Here is a 23,878-nt window from a genome sequence, read left to right on the forward strand (position 1 = left end):
CTTCCTGCTGCTGCCCACAGTCACCAAGGAAGCCTCAGAGTATATCTGGGGCTGAAACCAGCATATCCCACCCCCTTTCAGTCCAAGGTCATGTCCAGGCACCAGAGGTGTAGCCAGAACTGATTTTTTGGTCAGGCCTGTGATTGACAGGGGTTGGTATAAGCTAAACAGAGGCTGATAACATGGCATCAATTGTTTCAAGTCTGATTGGGTGGGCCTGCTTTCAAAGTGGAGGGGCCATGACTCACTCAGGCCCACCCTTCGCTACACCACTGCCAGGCACTACTAAGACAATCTTCAATCTGTCCACTCTACAGATCTTGCATGAGGAAGGGGACAGATGTTTTTAGAAGGCAATGGGGGCGGGGGGGGTTGTATCTCTTTTGGTGCAAGGCCCAGTGTTTCATTGGCCATGCACAGGAAGGCCTTAAAAACCACATCTTATCAAGGGCTAAGCTTCAGGAACTGCTCGATGGCACCCCCCAAGCAGAAGCCCTCCCCATTTTGGTTCACATTGGAGCAAAAGGACACATGCAGTGAGCAGAGAATAGATCTGACTGAAGGTGTTTTACCTCCCCGAGTAAAACAAGGAGGCCCCCTTCCATCACAGCCCATCCTCCGCCAGATTATAACAGGCTGAAAACAGAAAAGATGGGGAAAGGACAGCCAGAGAGCCCCTGCCAGGGGGAGATGGGAGGGCAGAATCCCTAAGGGGGGGGGGGAGAAGAGAATGAGAGAAGGAGCAACGCAGTTCAGTGTGCTAATGGCCCAAGTTGAATACAAGTCACATCCATGACTTGCACTAGCTCGAATGAAAACAGGAGAGGCCTTGACAGAGGATTGGGCTCCATCAAGGCCAGGCTACGTGGGGAGAAATTAGCCTTCCCCTATTCTTTCTGGGTGTGGGAGATTCATCTGCAGACCCTTTTAGAAATCTCAGCTGCTCTGGGGAGAGCAGGTTGTAAGCTACTGGCCTAGAGAAAAGAACTTTGGCTTTTTCCTCCCCGCTACTAGAGACAAACTTGCCTGTTAAACTTTCCGCAGGTGGGGTGGGCTGAAATTAAGAGGGCAGAAGGGGGGGGGGGGGTACTAGATCTCCTGTGTGCATATTCCAGGCCACCAGCACCAGCCACACCCTAAACCCAGCCACCCAACTTAGACTCAACTTTTACTCCCAGCCACTGCACAGGGAATGGAAGAAGAATCGGTGAACATGGCCCAAACACTGCAAAGCTTGTCATTTTGAGGACTAGGCCCCTGTGTTTCTGGTTCAGGCCTGCCCCCAGAGCAATGGATATAGTGTGAGGTGGGGTCCAGACTCCATGTTCCCCTACAGGGGAAAAAAAAAAAAAAAAAAAAATCATTCACCGGAAAAAAAACAAACAAAAAAAAAAAAAAAAAAAACAAAAAAACCCCACACACCAGGTACCAGATTCTGTTCCAGAGATTTCAGTTTATTTGGGTTACATTTCAACATGGTGTCTTTGTTTGCCACTCCTAGCCCCCAATCTGGACTGGATCCTCCATTTCGGATTCCTCCACAGCTGGAAAAAAAAAAAAGCAGAGAGGAACATGAATGAGTGGAGAGATGTAGGTCTGACTCGTGGCTGGAACAAGGGACCTCTCTCAAGAGATGCCGCAGCCGGTCAATGAAGTCCCTCCTACAAGAGGAAGCTCTTACGCCCTGATTTGGGGCAGGAGTCGCATCTCAGTGCAACTTGGTCGCATTCAGGAGCGTAGTTATGTAGCCAGATTTCAAGGGGAGTTCCACACTTAGCAGCCCCCATAGAGAATTAAAGAGAACCCAGGAGTCCTGGCTTGCAGCACCCCCTGCTCTAACCCCCCAGACCCTACCCCCAAGGGGAGGATTAGGAGCTAGCAGGAATAGTGATGTCCTTTCAGAGCGGATGTGGAGGGCATGACAGAAGGGAATGAGACACCAGCTGGTATTTGGGTAAATCTGGAGTTGAGAGACAGGGTCACGTGTCTGCAGGGGTCAGGGAGGAAGCCAGCACTGAGGTGCTTCGCATTTATACAGCGGAGGGCAACACCTGCAGCTGGCTCTATGGACCAGCCACTGGAAAAAGTCACGTCAGGGATTTAAGGCCAGGCGGGACCAACGTGGCCCATCCAGTCTGAAGCACCAACACAGAACTTCTGAGGTGCAGCCCCGCAGGGAGGAGAGGCTGGGGCAGGCCTGAGGGGATGGGGGGGAGGGAGGGGGGGCAGCCTGGGCCACAGAGCTTGTAGTAGCTGTGCAGGGGAGAGGGGGGGGGTCCATCTACTTGCCATGACCTCACTAGCAACCTCCCCCCCTCCTTGCCCAGCCCCAGGATCCCAGGCCTGCCCTTCCCCCTATTCACACCCGACACCCTGGAAGACCCATAACTGACATGGTCCCCTCCCCACACCCATTCTTTAGCGAGACTGAAGAGCACAAAGCTAAACCTGAGGAGGAAGAATCGGAGCAATGCCCGAAGGTCCTCAGGGGGCGTCTGAACAGCCACGCACCTTCCACTGCGGCCCAGTAAGCCCTGCTCCCTCTTCTCAGCTGCCCCAGCTCGCCCCACCGAGGGCCCAGCCTGCTGCTCACTCTTCAGGGGGGCTCTGGGCTCACCCCTCCCTAGCCAACATCTCCGCCTTGACTGTGCTTCCCCACGGCCAGCTGCTCCCCCCAGGGTGTGTGTCCTGACTCTGCCACGGACTCCACCACACAGCAGCTGGTTGCCCTCCAGTGGCCAGAGGGTGTCCAGGACCCTTCGGAGGCCATCAGTACCACCTGCGAGTTGCGGACTTAGATTCTCATGGTGTTAGGCCCAGGAGTTCAAACCCCCCCGTGACAGCTCATCCAGGGAGGTCATCGCAGTGGTGAGGGCTGTCCCCTGTCCTCAGGGGATCCCAGATGCAAGCCTCCCTCAGTGAGGTTCTGCAGGAGGCCCAAGGAGAGGATCCCTCCCAGCGTCTCCGTGACTAAGAGCACCCAGCCATGCCCTGCTAGGTTCCCCCCCCCCCCAAAAAAACAAACAAACAAAAACCACACTTTTGCCCACAATGATCTGCGCTCCAGGGCTTTCCCCAGTCTGGAGACAGCCAACGGGGCTGCCACCCTCCCACTCCGCAGGCAGAGACCTCAATAGCCCTCATTAGCCCCCCCCGGCTCTCTCCAACCCCCCACATTCAATGGGATCCATGCCCCCCCCTGCTCCTAGACAATCCTGTTTTCAGACAGGAAGCTGTTAGGGGCTGGACAGACACTGATTGCCTTGGGGGGGAGGGGGAGAGAAGGAGGTGTGGATTAGAGCCCTGGAACAGGAGGGCCGTATGAAAGGCAGGCAGATTAGTTACTCCCTCAGCCAGTAGCAATAGTAAGCTGTTGGCCAGACTCTAGGTGCTATTGCACCAGGCCAGAGCCCCACCAGCAGAAGTGGATGGAGGAAAATATTGCCTTAAGGGGGCTGAGAGGCAGCCCCCCTCCCCGGTCAAGATCCTGTAAGCAAGAGCCAAGACGGTCACTCACCGCATCCAGCTGTGGCTCTCCAGTCCAGGATGATACCTTGGTACCGACAGGTGGCTGCGTAGGCCTCCAGGGCCTGGCACAGGACACGCCTGGCACCGGTGTAGACGCAGACATCCGCCATGCAGCGCTGGAAGAAGCTCTCTGGATCCACGGCTGCGTGGCAGGGCTGGAAGGGCTCCCAGTTGAGCAGGCCGCAGTAGGCCGCTGAGTGGTACAGCCGCAGTGCCAGGGGCCCACGGCCACACCCCAAGCGCTGCCTTTGGTGGGAACGCCAGCACGATCCCTCGAGGGGGACCGACCAGCTGGCTGCCCACTCCAGGTCGGACTGCATCGGCGCGTGGCCCGGGGCCATCCTCTCATCTGCCGTGTTGCCGTTGAAATTCCCACACAGGCCGCAGGTGCGGTTGGCGTACGTGCTGGGGAGGGTGACCACCAAGCGCCAGCCCCAGTCGTAGGACACGCGCAGGCCAAAGTCGGTCTCCAGCAGGGCGCTCAGCCCACTCTGCCACACCCAGCCCCTGCCAACTCCAAGGGAGACGGGCAGGGGGCTGGAGACATTGTTAACCTGGAGGGCGAGAAGAGCAGGTATTGTAGCTGGGCCGTTGAAGTATCCATGTTCCAGGCCAAGCCAGGGGTTGGGGCCTGGCAGACCAAGTTCTTGGCCTACTAGCTCGTGGAGAGGACCTAGATGCTGCTTTCAGAAGAGCGCCCCACACCAGAAGCACATCAGGTGGGCAGAGATGCCCAGACACCTCCCCCAGGGGGACTCACCCCAGTGGTACTCTGCCCCCACCCTAGCGGTGGCTGGGCCATAGAGGAACCCCCAACTTATAAACCATGCTCCAAGGTGGGTTAAGATTCAGTCCCAGTCACACCTCCTTGGTCAGAGGCATGTGCGCCAGTGCTGGGCAGCTCAGTGGGTGCTCAGCACCTCAGAGATTGCCCTAGATTTTGGTTGGAGGCCTCAGATCCTTCTGGTGCCCAAGACTGGTGGCCACTTCTGAAAGTCTGGGCTTCCAAGTAAGGAATTTGCCAGACTGTTCGGTGCTTGGGTTGGATGTTGTGGACTTGGTTATGGCCTGGAGAAGCCGGCATGTTGGGTTGGAAGGAGGCATGGTGCACACGAAGTGGAGACACTGAAAGATTTGGTATTTGTTTCACAGGGTTTGGATTGGAAGACGTGGTACTTCAGTGACCTTTTCCCACAATGTTTTTAAATTCAGAGTTTCTCCTCAGAAGCACTAAATGCGGGACAATTCGTTCCAGAAACTTAGTCCAGGCCCACCCCCACTAACATCTGGGTTCCTTCTCCCACTCTAGGAGAGGGAAAAGGAACCCAGGAGTCATGACTCCAGCCTTTCCACACTACTTCACTTTCCAAGTGGGAGGTCTTGAAGCTAGAGGAGGGGTTGGATTTATTTGTTCTACCATAGCTTTCCTAGAGATAATAGTGTCTTAGAAAGCTAGAGTAGAAACCACCACCACTGACTGATGGCCATTGCCAGAGATAGATGCTTGAAGTCTCAAGAAGCCCACAGCATCTATTTCATTCTGATCTCCCCCTCACCATAAGGAGGGGGGGGGGGGAGATGAGGCCCAGAGCCTGACTTAATCCTTGAAACATGGAGTTTAATAAGACACCTGGTCAGAATTTGGAATTTCATCCTGCAGGACATTTCAGAGTTTGGTCCCATTTGGGACCGAGGCAAAATTTTCCAAGATCTGGAATATTTCATCTCACTAAAAGTGGCTTGTTTTGAATTACAATTCAAGACATGATTGTAAATTTACTGCCAAAGAGTGTTCTGATGTTGAAGCGATCATGGGATATCTGTCACGTAGCCAGAAAAGATTGCTGATCTGACAGTTTTGGAAAACAAAGATCTCTGGTGAAACAGTCAGCTTTGTTTTATAGCCACTCCCAGAATTTGAAAGCATTAACCCTGGATATAGGCAGTCTCATCTAGCCAAAACTTGGCCACATTCAAGGACAGCCTGTGCCAGGGAGCTGCCGTTTCCCTTCATGTGAGGTGTATTTTCCTGTGATCACCTTTCAATTTGCCTCCTTTCACATCTATTGAGTATCCCCTTATTCCTAGGCCAGGAGTTGGATTTCCTGTTCCTATCCTAGAGATATAGGCCATTTGCTTGCTTCCAGAGGTGAGGCACCCTAATCATTTTCATGTTCTCAGAGGAGTTTCCCCACACCCTTAATCAGTCTAAGTCTTGAAAGACAGGTGAAAGCTGAGAGGATGAATTGGTGTGTGTGGGAGGGGGGTGGGTGGGGGTGAGGAGGAGGAGGAGTTCCCATCTGGGATCTCCAAGAGATGGATCAGAGGGACAGGCCAATTAGACATGCCTTTGCAGAGATGGAGCCCAGAGGAAGCGGTCACTGCAGGTTCATCCCCACCCTACAGGCTGTTCTTACCCAGATCCTGCCGTATTCCAGCTTGTGCATAGAAATGTTGTAGCCATAGACGCCAATGTAGACCCAGCGGGTGGATGTCACAGCAGGGTCTCCAGGAGGATTGTTGTGAGCACGGATGGTGAAGGGCACCTGCTGGGCATCCTCACCGCAGTATTCCGCTATGGTATAGAGACAGGTGCCATGGAAGTCGTAGTCATAGCCATCAAAGGTGCGGTAGTGCAGGTGGTCCCAGACCAGGCAGGAGGCTGTGGGGAGGGGCACACACTCCACCTGGCCCTCCTCCACGTGACACATCTCATTGGGCTGGCATGTGATGGACTGGCAGAGATCTGAGGGGAAGAGGGTGTGTTAGATGGACCTGACCCTAGCAGCTCCAGGGGGTCTGATGTGCCCATAGGATGATGCTAGAAGCAAAAGGTTCTAAGACCTGGCATGTTTAAGGGCAGCCAGATTGGGAGATCTGGTAGCGGAGGCTAGCATTCAAGATCGGGATCAGAGCTGAGCCCCACAGAACTTTAGCAATAACCTTTCTAGCAGACTTCGCATACAGCAGCACTGAGGCCAGAGGGAAGTAGGGTTCACGCAGCTGAAATCTGGACAGCTCAATGATCTCTTCCAGGAGCTCAAATGGAAGCACTTTGTCCATCATCCTTTCCTCCCCCAAGCTATCAGCTGTTGTGGGGGGTAAACTGAGGCACAGTAAGGCTGAGACTCAAAGTCCCTTCATGGGCCAGAGCCAGGGATTGAACCCAGGAGTCCTGACTCCCAGCCACCCCTGCTCTCCTCTGCCATTGGCAGGTGTTCTACAAGCCCCTGAAGTTGTAACCTTTGGGCCTGCTGACCTCCCCGGGACACATGCCTCAGTCAGCAAAGTAGGGAGCCCGGCTCATTACCGTAACATCCCACGAGACCCTCTCTGACAGCGCAGCTTTCCTGTGCGGTGCAGGCGTTGGCTTGGCAGACGAGTTCTCTGGCCGGACTGCAGGTGCACTTCTGCTGGCAGTGGTCCTTCACCACCACTGAACGTGCCTGCCGAGGAGTGGGCAGGTTGGTCCTCGATGAGCGCGCGAAGGACACCGCCCCACACATTCCCCATGGAGGCCTAGGGGCAGGCTACTTCCATGTTTGCTTGGAAACGGGCACTTTGAGGGTAGACTTCCAGCCCACGGAACAGGAAAGGAACCTCCAGGGTCACCACATCATCAATCCCTTGTGTTGCAGCCATCCTGCCAATTCTGTGCCAATTACAGGTGGCCAGACTGATTGCACCAAACGGTCCTCCCCAGCCATCGCGTTATAGGAGAGGTTCTGCTGTTTACCCTTTTCTGTTCCCTCCTTCTCTGGAGTTTTTCCAGGTAACTATTGGTAGTAGAAATATCTACATGGGCAGTCTAGTAGACCGTCTAATTGGCTGTTTTTCCCTCCACCCCACTTCCCATATCAAAAGTTGATTTGTCCCACGTCCCCAGAAGGGGACATTTCAGCACCTGCTGCGGTGCCTCATGGGAGATGTAGTCCCAATCCCACCAGCTGCACCACGTCTCCCATTAGGCGCCCACAGATGAAAACCAGCTCAAACACGGATGTTCCCCTGGTAGTTCTGGAGCGGCCTAGTTCTAAAGAGGCTGGTGCTTTTAGCCTCACCCTGATTTGGGTGAGATATTGGCTTTTCCCATGGGATGAAGAGCGCCATCAGCTCCCTCCGAATCCCCTCTGTGCCCCATGGTGGCAGCACCGCATTTGGTTCCCTACCTTGTAGGTGGTGCCGTTGCTGTAGCAGCCGCAGCTTCCAGGCCTCACGCAGGTGGCGCCATCCCAGTAGTAGCCCTTGTGGCACTTGCAGCCTTCCATGCAGCCCCGCTGACATGGGAGCCCAGCCTCCTTGGCCAGACAGGCTGCAGAGCACGGGTCCATGCACAGGGTGTAGTGACTGTTCTCGGGGCAGTGGAGGGCTAGGTGGAGGAAGCCAGAAGCATCAGTCTCCATCTCTATCCTGACTTCACCTGCTCTGGCCACAGGACCCCCCCCCCACATCTGGGAAGAGAACCCAGGAGTCCAGGCCCCCAGCTCCCATCCCCCAGCTGTGGGAGGGACTAGAACCCAGAAGTCCTGCTACTCAGCTCTAACCACTGAACCACACTGTTAGCACCTGCATTCATAAGCACCCAGCTCTAACTCTGTTCAGCCATACATCTCAAAGCACTTTGTACAACGGGTTCAACCTTTTGTAGATGGGGGACACTGAGGCAGAGAGGTGCCAGACCTGTCCAGCACTATCTGGAAAATCAGAGGCAGAGTTGGGCTAGGACTTAGGTCTCCTGGATCCCAGAGCCCTAGCCAGGTTACACGCCCCCCCCACCCCCCTCCAGCCATTGTGCTTCGCTGCCCAAGGCAGGAGGATTCTCTACACCGAAGTAGAGACCAAAATCTTCACTAGATCAGTCTCTAAAAGACAGTTTTCTACCCTCCATGGGAAGGTAGAATCAAAATTCAAAGCTAACTTCACAGAAGAGGGATTTGTTTTAAAAAAGTCACTGGAGTTCAATTTGACAGGAGACAGTTTTCCTCAAGGTGGAAACTTTGAAAGTTAAACACTCAGCCCCAACGTGAGACAAGTTGGACCAGCTCTGCGGGCACATCTAGACTACAAAATTAAGTCGCCCTAACTTGCGGTGGCAGACAGCGGCCAGAGTAATTACCTCACTTGTGTACGTCTACACCTGTCTCCTTGCGTTGTTGGAGCGTGGTCCTCATCACGAGTGCTTGTACTGTGACTGGCTTTAGGTGCCAGCCCACAACTCCTCACCCTGACGGTACAGTTGGTTTAGCAACTGTGTCTACACCGACACCACATCCTAACTACATTGGCCTGGACTCAACGCTGCTTGGGGAGGTGGAGTTAAGTTGGCCCCGTTACTTCGGAGGAAGAGACGTTTAACTGTCGACACTTCCACAGAGAAGTGGACATAAGCGGCCTTGTTTCAGCCTCGCTCTGTAATGTAGGCCAGACCAAAGTAGCATCAAGTCTTAGAGCTGAATGGCTAGATTCCAAGAAGGAGACACCCCCCACACCCAGTAAGGCCTTGTCTAGGCTAGCACTTATGCTGTGAAAAACTGTCACTGGGTGCGAACCGCCTTCCCCACAGCAACAGAAGTTTTGCCGGCATACATGCTAGCGTAGAGAAGGCCTCAGAGCGCAGCATTGCTGGTACAACTGCATTACACGAGTGGCTGCTTCCTATCTCACTATGGTCAGGGATCACGCCTGACAGCCATGCCTGAAGCAGCTTGTCACCTAGGGCACATCTACACGTCACACGGCACCGAGGCAGCGTTTACGCTGACGGAAGAGTGTTCCCCCATCAGCGTGGGTAATCAGATTCCCGGAGAGGCAGTAGCTAGGTCGACAGGAGAAGCGCTCGCTGTCTGCACGGGGAGTGGGGTTAGGTTGGTATCCTACATCCCTCCGGGGTGTGGCTTTTTTACCCCTCGTCCCAGTGACGGTTATACTGGGAAGGTCTGGTCTACGCTGCAGACCCATAGGCATGGCCTAAGTCAGTGGGCGTTTGGAACGTTTACGTCTTGTCTAGACTATCCTCAGAGGCCGTGTCTACACTGCCAAGCGGTAGGGCTTGAACCCCAGATCCCAGCTTGACTCCAGCTCAGAGCTGCCACCCCATGGGGTCCTGGGCTACCATAGTGGTGTGTGGATGGAGGGGGTTAGACTGAAGGTCTTGAGCAAGAGTTTAGACCCTGGAATTACATTGCTGGGTAAGTCAGGGGGTAGAACCTGCCTTTAGTCCTTGTCTGGAGGAAGACACTCACCACCTATCCTGGTGAGTGGTATCCCCGACTCCCTCTCTCCTAGAGTGCTGGTTCTGATCCAGCCTAGGAAGAGATCCACTAACGCATTCCCCTTTGGGCACCCGCCACGCCCCTTATTCTAGGGAAGTGGAACTTACGGCAGGAAGCCAGGTCCCTCCAATGCTCCAGTGTGACTCCAGCGGCTTGGCACATGGCTGCGTAACTCGACAGCGCACCGCAATGTACGGTGGAGCTGCAGTTCCCTGAGCAGGCGTCGGAGAGGCAGGCATTGACATAGGGCAGGGGTTTGACGGTGGCATGGCAACTGGCGAACGGGCCATCCTTGGCTATCAGGAGTCTGCAAGGCTGGCTTTCGTTGCCGGTGCACGGCGGCCACTGGAGCTCCCCTTCCACGTAGCAACCTGGTCCCACGTCTGCAAAGGCAGATGCATTGGGGGAGATGGAGCCATCCAGCAATGTGCTGGTGTCACTGGAGGAGCCATTGTAGTTGCCACAGAGGCCGGCCACGTGCCTCTGGTTAGGTCCCGGGATGCTGACAGTTACAAGGGAGGCCCCGTCGTAGGCAACTTGGAGGCCAAAGTCTGTCTCCAGGCGAAGGATTCTGCCATGCAGGAAGACACGCACCGAGCCACTGAGATCCAGGGGCAAATAGCCCCACACCCCATCCACCTGGGAAGGAATAGGCACCCGTGGTCAGTGGCTGGGGTCAGCAAGACCATGGGCTAGAGAGACTCAACCCCCAGGTCATCAGCAAAGCAACTGTGGCCTTTGACACAGGCCTGTCAACTGAGCTAGCAGGGGGCAGCTGTTCTCCGCTGGAGCAGCCACAGAGAGACAAGGGCCACCAAGTCCTTGTGGTTGCCTTGGCCCTGATCATCTCCTCGCTAGCCAAGTCTGTCCCTTCCACCATCCAGTTATTTGCTCCATCAGCTGTCAGGGGAGCCTTGGAGTGCTGGCATTGGACATCGGGGAATCCCCTAAATAAAGCAGAGTTAACGCCCCCCCCCCCAGCCCCAAGAGTACTCAACCTCTGAGGAGGCCAATCAGTGAGCAGGCTGCATTTCCCAGGGAGCTTGGGATAATCAGTCCATGCTCCCTGCCTGGAGCTGGGAGTGGGACCCAGGAGTCCAGACCCCCAGCCTCCCACACACTTTGAGCCAGTATCAGAGCCCACACGCTTTGCACGAACCTGGATGGCTGCGGTGCCCCGGGACAGGGTGAGCCTATGGCCAGGTACCCTGATCTCCGGCCAGGTTGCCTGGCTCTCCCCGCTCAGCAGGGAGACAGAAAAAGCAGTCAGGTTCCCCGCTGCCGGCATCTCGGCCAGGACACGGCTGCAGTTCCCCCGCAGGGTGAGCGCCATCCCATCGAAGGAGATGTGGTGGCCGCTGCCGAAGGCTGAGCAGGTCACGAAGGGGGCAGGGAAGCAGCCTCGCCGCCCTCCCTGGATGCTGCACGCCTCATGGGCCCCACAGATGTGGGGCTGGCACTCCACCCTCCCAGGGGCCTGGCACGTGCACCTCTCCTGGCAGGCCTCTGTGTAGAAGGAGCTGCCCAGCGGCCAGTACATCTCTTGATGCAGGCAACCGCAGCCTGCTGGGAGCACACACCGGTCCCCGCTGAGCACGTGGCCTGGGGTGCATCGGCAGCCCTCCCGGCACGGCAGCAGGCAGGGGCCCGGGAGGGAGCGGTTGCAGCAGGTGGCAGGGCAGGCCGGGGCACAGGGTTCATAGCGGCTGTTTGGAGGGCAGCTGGGACCTGTGGGAGAGAGGCAGAGGGCTGGATGAAATCCTCTGGACATCCCACCATGGGCAGGGTGCAAGCCCAGAGCCTTTGACACTGAGCTACAGGTGCAGCTATTTCCCCCCAGTGGGGAACAGGATCCCCCCCCCCCCCCATGGCCACTGGGCCTCCCCCTTCCAGCATGACATCTGTGGGTCCCTGCCAAGGGCTGGCAGCTCTCCAGGGCTTCACCCCTCCATCGTTGGGTCCGCAAAGCAGAGCCACAATAGTCTAGCCGGATTATGCTAGGAACAGAGACTTGAGCACATTCTCCCCACCCCCCGCTAACAGGGGTGGAGAGTCAGATCTGGGCTGGCCATTGATCCAGCCACATTCCCATGCATTGGGCAACAGCTGGGAGGTGGCTGCCGGGATCAGGATCCAGGTAATGGAGGGGGAAGGTCTGGCTCCCAGCCTCTCCCGCAGCCAGCCCACCCCTTTCACGCTCCCAGGTAGGCAGGAGCCCCTGGGCCACCCGCTAACTTCTTAGCAACAGAACCCAGGAGTCCTGGCTCCCAGCCCCTCCCCCCTCATGCCCACCAGACCCTGCCGCCCTCCTCACTTACTGCAGAAGCTCCCGTTTCTCCACGGGTCGACGGACGCTTGGGCTTCCTGACAGGCAGCTGTGTAAGCAGCCAGAGCACGGCACAAGACGGTCTCATCCCCCTGGTGGGCGCAGAGGTCCGAGATGCAGTCCCAGAAATACCCGCTGGGGTCTACGGTGCGGTGGCAGCCCCTGAAGGGCCCGTTCGCAGCCGTCATCATGCCACAGCGGTCTACGGCCCCGTATCTCCGAGCCCTGGCGCAAGCGGTGCAGTTCCCCTTGCACGCGGCAGGGCCGCATCCCACGGCAGCGCTTTGCACGTCTCCAACACCTGGGGATGCTCCTCCGCCCCCAGGCACGTTGCCACACAGGCCGCACACCCCAGCGACGTGGGTGGTGGGGAGGCTGAGCCGGAGCCGGCCGTCCCCGTCAAAAGCTACCGTGAGCCCGGAGTCTGTCTTCACCAGCACATCCCAGCTGCTACGGAAGACCATGAGCTGGTTCTTCAGGAAATAGGGAAGATGGACCAATAACCCATCCACCTGGAAGGAGATGGAGGGACACAATTAGCTGCAAGGGTTTGGGGAGCAGAGTTTAGCTGGAGCCCTTTGCAGGGAGTAGCGGAACTCTGTTTGAGATGCCTTTCCTGCTTGTTGTGGGACTCTTGTTTAGGACTAAGCCACCAGGGCACCTCTCCAGGGGTCTTAAAATAATCCTGTTTTGGTTCTCTTTAAGCCACTTTTCTAGCATTTCCTGCCTGTGAAAAAACCTCAGACATCTGAAATCTTGAAGCTGCAGGAGAAAGGGTCTCCCATTCCGGGCATGTCTCAAGATGTGAATGATGCTTTGCTGATAGCAGACAGCAGCATGTCCCAGCATGCTGGGACAGCTTCCTGCACAGATAGGGGGATGGAGCTGGAAGCTAGCCTCACAGAATGGAAATGAAGGTGCAGATCTTAGATTTTTGCCTACAGGGGAAGCCATCCTGATCACCAAGTTCAAAAGCTGGTCTCACTAGCAGCAGTTGGTCCAATGAAAAGATCTTCTCCATCACGTGAAGATGTCTCTCAACTTTGGTTTCAGACAAGGTGGATGAGAAATTTTTTATTGGATCAACTTCTGTTGGTGAGACAAGTTTTTGAACATCAAAGAGCAGGTACCTGGAGAAGGTAACTAGAGTGTCCAACCTGAAATCCATGGTGGGACATATTTAACCGGCCATAGAACCCACTCTGGCCCACCATGGATTTAGGTTGGACACTCTAGTTACCTTCTCCAGAAATGAAAAAAGTGTTGAAGCTCAAAAGCTTGTCTCTTCCCTCAAGCAGATGTTGGGCCAATAAGAGATGGGGTTTTTGACAAGCCAGGTGAGCCAAAGATCTGCTCCAGCCCAAGAACTTGGTGTGAGCTAGACGCAGGAATGACAGAGAAACTGGCTTGGATTACAGAGGTCAGGCCAGATGATCAGTGTTCTTGCCTAAATTAAGGCCAAGAGAACCACCAGATGAGTAGTAGGTTTATGGGCATCTCAGAACTAGATTCGGGCAGAGATTCTGTAGGAACTGGGTGAGTTGCAAGTCTAGCAGACACAGGAGATCAGGCATTCAGCTTAGAGAGGAGTTGTTCCTAGTAGCTCATCAAAACATGGGTTCTCTCCAGGGAACATGCCAATGAACACTTTTGACTTCGTGAAATCAGGTTGCCAAAAAAGTTTCAGGTTTTCAGTCAAAAATTAGGATTTTTGGTTGGTTTGGTTTTATTGACTTTCAGATTAGATTCAATTTTTTGTATAAAGTGGATAAAAGGTTGAAGTTGGAGGTTTGGATTTGAACAGGGAATGTTTTCATCCATCTCAAGTGAGGGGTTTTGGGTATTTTGTTGCACAGGAAGGTTGTTTTCATTCTCTTCCAACACCCTCAAGTCAATTTCCCCCCCCAACAAAATCCAGTTCCTGCCCAACTCTGCTCCATCTACTCACCAGGACTGTCCCTCTCTGCTCCTGGCTGAGAGAGATCACTTTATCATACACCCCAATCTCGACAGACTTGGTGGCAGGGCCAAGCCGGCTCGGGTCAGGGCGAGTGTGGACTTGGACGTAGAAGGGGACCGTGCCAGAGAAGACATCCTCAGAACAGGACCCCGCCAGCCGGTAGCTGCAGCCGCCCTGGTGTTCAAACCGGCCCCCGCTGAAAGGGACGTAGCGAGCGTCCCCGTAAGCCAGGCAAGAGGCATAAGGAAGAGGATGACAGCCCCATGCCCCGTCCACCAGATGGCAACTCTCCTGGGCCCCACAGCTGGTGTTGTGGCATACCACCTCCCCGGTGGCTGCGTGGCAGGTGCAGACACTCAGGCAAGACTCCCCCCAGATCTTCCCTGCCGCCGGATAACGTCCCTCCAGGGCACAGCCACATTCCCCCCGAGGGATGCAGGCCGCAGCACGCTGGAGGAAGCCGTTCAGGCAGACGCAGGTCTCGTGGCAGGGGGCAGGACACTTGTCGGGGGCAGCGAGATCGGAGCAGGCTGCCGGGCAGGCAGAGGCACAGGTCTGGAGGCGGCTGTGTGGGGGGCACTGGAGCGCTGAAACAAGGGGGAAAAAAAAGAGGCAAGACCCAGCAGTTGCTAGTGCGTTAGCACAGACTTTTTCCATTCCTCAAGCAGCCAGGAGGGTTCGTGTAACCCACTGATTCTCCAGGCCCCCCACCATGGCTCCAGCCCCTTCATAGGGTATTTGTGCAGGTCACCCCAGGGCAGGCCTATGCAATGGCCTATCCATTGTCAGACCCACATGGGACACCAGGCTACTTATGTGGGTCAGCTGAGCTTTGGGAGAGACTCACCCGATAATAGCTCCTGCTCCGATGGCAGAGACCCACCACCTCAGCTAGGAGGGAAGTTGCCCTCAGTCTAGACCTACAATGAAGCTGCCCCATGTCAACCTGCTCTTGGCTAGCAGGCAGCCTGGCCACCCCCATGTGGCAGAGGGGATCTGGTTAGCCTGTGGCCACACAGCAGATGGGAAGTGGAGATGGAACCCAGGAGTCCTGGCTCCCAGCCCCCCAGCTGTAAGCAATTCCACACTCCCACAGATTTAATTTCACATCAGACAAGAGGCAGCTGGGTTTAATCAGCCCTTAAGAGATACCAGTTTTGCATCCCAGTGGAGACAGACAGGACACCAGCCCTTACTGCTTGAGAGAAAGTAGCTGGGAGCCAGGATCCAGGGTTCGGTTTCCTGATCTGGAAGGGGAGTGGGATCTAGTGGTTGGAGCAGGGGGTGCTGGGAGCCAGGACTCCTGGTTTCTAATCCAGGAGCTGGGAGGGGGACTGGTCCAGCAGTTGATCCAGGACTCCTGGGTTCTTTGCACTTTGATGGGGCAGCTGGCAGGCTCAGCGACTCCCGGGCAGCAGGTGCTATGGGAGGGTAGCACACCGCCAGCTGCTTGCTTAGAGCACATCCCTATGCACTTGGGATACTCACTGCAGCTCGACACCTCCCGCCAGCCATCCAGGGTGATCCCCTCAGCCTGGCATACAGCCGCGTAGGCCGCCAGAGCCAGGCACAGGGACCGCCGGGCTCCCCCACTCATGCACAGGTCGGACAGGCAGCTTTCATAGAAGTCCTGGGGGGGAACCACTAGATGGCAGGGGCTGAAGGGTCCCCCCGGAGCTCTGACCATGCCGCACAGTTCCTGGCTTCCGTACAGTGCCGTGACGTTGGCAGAAAGGCAGCGACGGCACCGCCCCGGGCATTTGCTCCAGCAGGGCCGCTCATCTGGGCCGGGGACCCTCCAGGCATTACCAAAGGCGGCAGAATCCGGAGCCTGAGCGCCCCCGGGCATGACCAGATCATCACTGGCATTGCCATTGCTATTCCCACACAGCCCCTGGACCAGCCCCTGGTAGCTGCCGGGGATGACAACGGTGATGTGGGGCGGCTGGCTGAAGGAGAGCCGCAAGCCAAAGCTGGTCTTGATAACGCTGGACACTCCGTGCTGGGAGATGCGGACCTTCCCTCCTCCCATGGAGGCAGGCAGGGGCCGGCGCTGATGGTTGACCTAAAGGCAGCGAAAGCCAAGCTGTGAGGGGGTGTCATGGGGGGATCAGCAGCTCTGGAACTGGGGCTACTCTGGCACCTGAGCTGCCCGAGTGTCAACTGACCCCAGCTGTGAGTGCCCAGGGAGGCATGGGACACAGACATTTTGCAGTAGAGGAGGCCAGGCAATTAAGGCCACCAATGCACCTCTTGGGAACCCAAGCGGCTGGGTATTTCTTTCCTCCAAGACGGCGGCTGGGCCTGCTCAGCTCTCTGGCCCTCCCATCGCACGAGTGCAACGCTCAAACCCCGTTAGGCCAGAAGGGGACCTGAGCTCTTGCAGAGACGCCTCCTCCCCCCTGCACCTGCTCACAGGTGGTGCTACCTTCAAAGATCACCATTGGATGGGTTTTTTAGCAGCACAGCATCCCCTAGGGGCACAATGGGGACTGCACTCAAGGGACAACACTCCACGCTGAGCCCCCCCCCCCGCGCCCCCCAGCACACCCTAGCACCACATGGGGTCAGCACGGATAGTAAGGGGAGAGCACCCCAACCCGGCAGAACCTAAAGTTGGCTGGAATTCCCTCCCCACCCCTTCCCAAAAAAAAAAAAAAAAAAAAAAAAAAAAATCTAAAAACCTTAGCCAAGCCCAGCCCAAGAGTCAGCATCACCCCCTCCCCCCATAGCAGAGCCACAGGCCCCATACGCCCCTGGAGAACTCACCCAGGCATGGCTGGCATCTGACCCCATTAGCCCAACCACGAGTTCGTCATCAGGCAGTTCCAGCACCACCAGGGAATCCAGGCCAGCCGAGCCCTTCTGGGCGGTCACGGTGAAAGCAGGCAGCCTCTGGCCGAGTCCATCTGTCTGGACCAAAATGACGGTGCAGCCTCCTGGGAACTCGTAGCTCTGCCCATCAAACGTGCGGTAGTGGGAGCGGCTGGAGACCCAGCAAGTTCTGCTGGAGGCTGCATAACAGAATGCAGCACCACCGGTCACCTTGCATCTCTCCGCTGGTCTGCAGTGCATGGAGCTACAGGGCCCTAAGACTAGCGGGAAGAGAAGAAGGTGGAGGGACAGTAGCCCATGCTGAGGCGGGATCCCTCAGTGTGCTGGACAGAGGCAATGTGGCCTAGTGGTTAGAGCCAGGACTCCTGGGTTCTATGCCCAGGATGGGCAGAATTCTTGGGCGTTTGAGGAGTTAAGCCCTAGGAAGCCATGAGATGGTCTCCTCTGCCCCATGCTGTAGGAAGTGGGGGATATCAAGCCATCTGGAGAAGAATGGCTTTGCCCCAGGTCCAGAATAGATCCAGCTGTCCCCACCCCGACTTTCATCACTTCCCCAAGCCCACTGCAGACCCACCAATGACCCACCTTTGTCGAGACACACCGCTGGGGAGCCGTAGCCATTCATGTGAGAGATCCCCACGCTGAGCAGCCCGAAGGGGGCGTGGGGATGAGCCAGGACGTTGTAACCCGAGTCTGGTGGCAGCGCCATCGCAGCCCAGGTGAAGCTGGTGTTGGCAATGCCCTGCCAGTCGAGTGGGGGCATCTCTTTGCCATTGAAGGACAGCTCGGAGACAGCAGAGGTGGGTGTGACGAGGAGGACGTAGCTGGTGAAGGAGGGGTGGGAGATGGCCAGGTAGGATGTGCAGTAGCTCCCAGCTGCCGGTATGTTGAGGAGGAATGGGTCAAAGGAGAGATTGTCCATCAGCCTGCCCCCGGTACTAAAGAAGATCACCTGGACAGCTGCTGTGCTGGAGATGTACAGTCCCTGAGACTCCCCAACCCACTGTTCTAGCACCTGCCCTCTGGTCATGTTCACCAGCTGGACGTGGGCCCCCCTGTGGACAGCGACCTCCACTTGCTGCGCTGCGGTGATGTACACCAAGTCGTGACCGGGTTGGAAGGGCAGGGGTGGGACCAGGAAAGAGCTGCCCCAGCGGGGCACTGGGAGCAGCTGCTGGAAGACGTGGTTGCACTGGCTGTTCCGCCGGGCACACGTGTTGCCGGAGAAGACGGCCACGGGTCTCTCTGCTACCACGCGGCTGCCCGAGAGGTCGTCCTTACTTTGGAGCTGCACAGCAGATCGCTCCCCCAGGGAGAGACGGAGCCTGCTCCTGGCCCGGTACCGGAAGTTCTCAAATATCACCGAGCCTTTCAAGTAGACATCCACCAAGTTGCGTTGGCCGTGGTTGACGATGGCAAACTCCTTGAATGCGACATCTGGCTCCCCAGATGGGGTAAAGATGTAGTACTCCCGGCCCCACTCCCGTACTGGGTAGAGAACAGAGGCAGCCGTTGTGTAGAGCTTATCGTTGAAGGCTACCACCAAGACTTCCTTATCCGCCACCACCAGAACCGTATGATTGGTCCTGGAGCTGCGTAGCATCTCTGTGTAGGAAGGAAGCTGGACAGAGACTGGTTCCCCAGGCTGGAGCAGCAGCCGACTGTGGAAGGAGGACCGACTCACCGTGACATCCACCGTGGTGTTAGGTGAGTAGCTGGCAATATGCAACTCCAGGTTGGGCAAGCCATAGGAAGAAACAAAGTTCTGCATGAAAACAGTGACAAACTCCTGGCCCAGTGGGTCTGCCGAGCAAGGACCTGGAAGGGAGATGAATCGGATCCATTACAGGAGCGATTTGATTTCCTCCCTTCCCTATACAGTGGGATAGCAGGAGAGACTAGAGCCGGATAATGTGGCCAGAACATGGGTCACTGACAAGGTTTTGCTATGAAGTTTCCTCAAACAGATGGTCAAAAAGCATTCTGAGATCGGCAGGTTTGGCTCAAATTGGACTATGAAAACTGATCTTTTTCCTTCCCAAATGAGGAAAAGTGTCCCATTTACTTTCAAATTTAGTCAATTTTTAAAGCCAAAAAAAGAGGATGCAACATGCCACCCCCAAAAAAACCCACCAAACCAAACACTGGTCAAATGGAAATTTCAAACTCAAAAGTTGTTTCAAACCAAACTAAATGTTTTGGCCAATCCAAAGTGAATTGGAGGTGGGTTTTTTGTTTAATTCCAAGTTGATTTGGTTTGACTCAACCTGGATCTCAGTTTGGTTCCCAAACAATACAAATCTCTTCACGGCACTCTAGTGTCAACCCAGGGCCTTAACAGCCACAACCTGCACCTCTGTCACTTGAGATGAGGGATGAACTCCACCAGCCAGCAACAGTAGTAGACACTTATCCTCAGGACCAGCCAACAAAGGGGTGGCATGTAGCCTTTTGCAAATATGCTCCGTTAGCAAAGGGGAGGCAGTGTGGCCCAGTGAATAGGGCTGAGAATCAGGACATCTGGGTTCTCTGCTCAGTTCTGCTGGTGACCATGGATAAGTCACTGCCCCTTTCCAGGGTTTTTAAGCAGCTCAGACTGTAGCTGCACAAATCCACATGCTCAAGATCTTACCATGGTTACAACCCTATTGCCACTCAGCAGCAGGGCCTGGATTGCTTAGAGAAGACTCACCACATGAGGTTACACTATAGTGACCATGACACAGCTGAGCAGTCCCAGGCTTGTCCTGGAGAGGGCAGCAGATGCACAAGCACATTCATTAGCATGAATAGTGGATCAGTTTCAGACCCTTTACTCACCCAATAGCAGGGCCAGGATAAGCCACAGTAAGTGTCTTTTGGCTGGCACAGCTGAAACACAGCAGAAGATCATTAAATCCATCAGGACCAACAGCTAACTGTGTGTCTGTCTATGCCACCCCACCCCCACCTTCTTGAGTGCATTTGTTCCCACAAGACCCCCTGGGAGGCAGGATAGTGCTATTAACACCCTTCTACGGATGGGAAACTGAGGCAGACTGATTTGCCCAGGAAGTCAGTGGCAGAGCAGGGCTGCCTAATCTTCAGCCACTGCCCCGGCCACTGGGCCAGCTCTCCTTCTGTGCAGGGCTGGGCCTGCGTTTCCAGGCATGGCTAGTGGTTTTGAGCAACTGCTTCAGAAGAGGAAAAAAAAAATCAGAACCCATTAAAGTCTGAAATTAGGCAGGCAAAAAACAAGCCCAGGGAGGGATGTTTGAGGGCCCCCCAATACATCATAGTCACTGGTGCAGGGCCCCACCCTTCCCTATGTCACTTTATTTACTGACTATTTTGGGGGCTCTGGTGTCACCATCCCCTCTTCCCCCACCCACAGCAGCCCTGCCAGAAGAGAACAAGGCCCCTCAGTTCAGGCACTTTTGGGCACAGGCTGTCACACCTCACCCTGTAAGAAGCCACTTCCGGGGCCCAGAGTAACCACAGCTACGAGCCCCCACCATGCACCAGGCCTAGCTAAGCAGACCCCCCCAGTCTGCCCCTCAGAGAAGCTGGTGAGCCCCACTAGACAGCTCACCAGCTATTTAAAGGTATGCTGGCCTGCAGCTGGAACTCCAGAGTGATCCTGAGGAAATCCCCTCTCCCAGTGCCTCAGTTTCCCCTCCCCCACACTAGCTTCCTCTCTGTAAGGCCCTTGGAGATCAATGGATGAAGAACCAGGGCCTGTTATTCCCACATTACATCCAGGTCAGCAGAGGAAGCCCATTAGAGGGAAGCTGGGCTCCGGCCTGGAGGTAACATCTCCTCCCTACTCCTGAGGGACACTTCAGAGCACTGAGCCTCTGACTGGCCATGGGGAGAAGGGGGCAGACATCAGAATTAGCAAGATTAGCCTAGTACTTGTCCCCTCCCCCCAGGGCTAGCCCAGAACAGAGCCATCAACATCCCCCAGTCTCTCTCCTCCCACCCCCCATTTACCTGCACAAGCTGGAAAAACCCAGGGCTGCCCCAGACCAGAGCCGGTGGTTAGCCAAGCCCCAGGGAGCTGCTCCTGCCTTCCCCCCTCCATTGCTAGAGCAAGCCTGGGCCATGAAGCTAGTGAGGCCTGCCCGGCTATTTAACCCTTTCCAAACGCTGGCCTGATTGGCCGAATCCTGACGGGTGCAAGGTGAAGCTGGGAAGCCCAAAACCAAACAGGTGCCAGCTGCAGGCCCTTACGGCTAACACAGCCCACGGCTGATTCCGTGACTGGAGCAGGTCTGGTCACCAGCATCGGCATACAGGGCTGGAAGGGGGCTTGACGGGTCTTAAAACCCAGCCCCCTGTGCTGAGGCAGGGTCAAGTAACCCCAGATCCTCCCTGACAGGGGTTTGTCCAACCTGCTCTTGAAAACCTCCAGTGACGGGGATCCCAAGAACTCCCTTGGACGCCTGGTCAGGGCTGAACTCCCCTGAAGTAGGAAGTTTTTCCTCATATCTACCTTAAATCGCCCTTGTTGCAGATTAAGCCCATTACCGCTTGTCTTATCTGCAGTGGGCATGGAGAACAACCGAGCCCTGTCTTCTTTATAACAGCCCTAAACACAAGCCTGTTACCAAGTCCCCTCTCGGTCTTCTTTTCTCCAGACCAGTGGTTTTCAGCCTTTTCTCATTTGCGGACCCCTAAAACGTTTCAAATGGAGACGCAGACCCCTTTGGAAATCTGAGGCATAGCCTACCGTCCCCCAGGGGTCCGCACAACACAGCTTAAAGACCCCTGCTCTGACTGGACTAAACATGCCCGGTGTCCTTACCCTTTCCTCACTGGACAGGGCGTGGGGGGTGTCGGGTTATTGCTGTCCAGTTAGTTATACATTTGGGGGGGAATTTGGGCAATATTTTTTTACGAGTCCCTGGCCTGCCTCAGTTTCCCTCTGGGCTGCAGGCTGCTATGCACTTTGAGCGTTTTTGTCGCCCTCCTCTGGACTCGCTCCAGTTTGTCCCCATCTCCCCTGAGGGGCGGTGCCCAGTGTCAGAGAGCGCGGGGCTGGAGCACGGGGCAAATCCTGAGGCCTGAACCAGAGGCTGGGAACCAAAGTCAGGCCCTGGGTTAAAGCAGCTGCTTACAAGTTCCCCGCCCGATGCACGGCCTTGGCGAAGGGACTGCGAGTGTGGCTAGAACACGGGCACCCCTGAGAAGCAACCGGTGCCGGGGACGTGTGTGAACACGCTGCCAAGGATTAGCCGGTGCATCCTGACCTGACACCAGATAAGAGGGTTTGACAGAAGTGACAGACAGGGATGCTTTGCCCGAGACACCCAGGAGCAAAGTAGCAGATGTCATGAAACTAAGGTGGGACGCCAGTTGTTTGTCTCAGTCTAGAAATGTCGGTACTGCGCCTTCACCCTTTGTGGGGCCGAGGGGGTAGCAGAGACTCCTGCGGCTCAGCCGCTCCTTGCCCCTGGGCCCTCGTTTGTTAGTGTCCCTGTAACCCCGGAGCCAGGGCGCTTGTGCCATGCCTTGAAGGCAATAAACCTGGCCGAGCGCCTCTGTCACCGAACCGTGCCTGTGGTCTTCGTTTCTGGGTAGCACGATCGAGGGCTGCTGATCCGCCTGTCCGTGCAGGGCTGGCACATCGCACGGCGAGAGCACGCCCGCCTGCCGGCTGACCACACCAGCCACTGAGTGCAATACTCGTCACGAGGCCTGGCCAGTGCCAAGCGGAGCGGGACAGCGATCTCCCGGGGCCTGCATACCCCATGCTTGTTAATGCACCCTACCAGGATATTAGCCTTTTTTGCAGCTGCGTCACGTTGTTGATGCACATTCAATGTCTGCTCCGCCGTCACCCCCAGATCCCGCTCCGCAGCGTCGCCCCCCTCACCAGTTAAGTCCCCATTTTGTAGTCGTGCATTTGATTTTTCCTTCCTAAGTGTCAGACCGGGCGCTTGTCTTTATTGACGTGTTAGCTTTTACCACCCCGGCCGTGCACTGAGCAGCGGTCTCCACTGAGCAGTCTGCAACGCCATCCAGGCCTCCTTCTCTGAGGCCAGCTTCTCCGAACCCACTCAAATTCTGCCCCCTGTCTGTGCCACCCACATTCCATTTCTTTTGTGGATGGGGGGCACCTACTTATATTAATCACTTCAGTGCAACGGGAGTGATTGGCTGGGCGCGGGAGTGTCGGGTTATTGCTGTCCAGTTAGTTATACCTTTGGGGGGGGGGAATTTGGGCAATATTTTTTTACGAGTCCCTGGTCTGCCTCAGTTTCCCTCTGGGCTGCAGGCTGCTATGCACTGAGTGTATAAGTCAGGCCTTAGGTTTGTAGTTTGTTTAATATTTCCCAGGAATTTATCAGTGCTTATTACAAACATTTTAACAAAAGGGGTGACAATTGGTAAAAAACGAAAATAAAAGGCCATAGGCAGCTGGTGCTTGTTCGAGGCAACAGTCCCAGTCCACGCTGGAGATGGGCTGCATGCCTCCATGCTACCACGATGTAGCAGCTGAGAACACATCCCGCTCACTGCTGGCTGTTCTCAGCTGCCGGGACCCTGCTCATCTTGTCCGCCCCACCCCCCCTCCGCCCCCATTGGAGCAGCAGCCACCCACCGGCAGTTCCTCTTCTTTGCGCAAGCCTGCTGTGTTGGCTGGCAGGGTCTTTCCGAGGGGAGGGCATCCCCCGGTGTCCAGCCCCAGCCCCCCACTCTGCAAGAAGAGATGGCAGTTACCCAGTCCATCCTGCACTAAGCCCCTGCTCTGACTCAGGTTTGAGCCCAAGTCCCTGTCTTCTGTCCACACACCAATCAGTCTGACCCAGGTCAGCAAGCGCTCAGGACCTGGGTCCTAGGACCTTGCTGCGGATGGTGGGTCATAGCCCGAGTCCCCTCCCAGGCCTGTCATTTTGCAGTGTGGACACAGTTCAGGCGCGGGGTTGGAAACGTTGAGTTCACACGCCTAGGGTCCCGCAGACCTGGGTTTAC

General features: G+C 55.9%; 2 protein-coding genes across 2 annotated transcripts in view; one reads left to right on the plus strand and one right to left on the minus strand.

The window, feature by feature from the left end:
- Positions 1-23,878, plus strand: part of LOC137149438 (IgGFc-binding protein-like) — a 185,650-nt gene that overhangs the window by 29,638 nt on the left and 132,134 nt on the right. The gene's annotated exons all lie outside the window — the stretch shown is intronic.
- LOC137149392 (IgGFc-binding protein-like) lies at positions 1,434-20,997 on the minus strand. Its single transcript, XM_067542891.1, has 14 exons — positions 20,894-20,997; positions 19,742-19,792; positions 17,507-18,739; positions 16,856-17,181; positions 15,575-16,151; positions 14,075-14,673; positions 12,119-12,638; positions 10,960-11,528; positions 9,908-10,439; positions 7,698-7,897; positions 6,839-6,974; positions 5,946-6,274; positions 3,518-4,082; positions 1,434-1,544 (listed from the first exon to the last, which is right to left on the minus strand). The coding sequence occupies exons 1-14, from the start codon at positions 20,982-20,984 to the stop codon at positions 1,498-1,500; spliced, it is 5,775 nt and encodes a 1,924-aa protein (XP_067398992.1). The 5' UTR covers positions 20,985-20,997; the 3' UTR covers positions 1,434-1,497.

This window comes from Emydura macquarii, unplaced genomic scaffold, assembly GCF_026122565.2.
Source record: "Emydura macquarii macquarii isolate MOO-44397 ecotype Brisbane River unplaced genomic scaffold, CSIRO-AGI_Emac_v2 contig_746, whole genome shotgun sequence".
In the NCBI taxonomy this organism is placed as follows: Eukaryota; Metazoa; Chordata; order Testudines; family Chelidae; genus Emydura; species Emydura macquarii.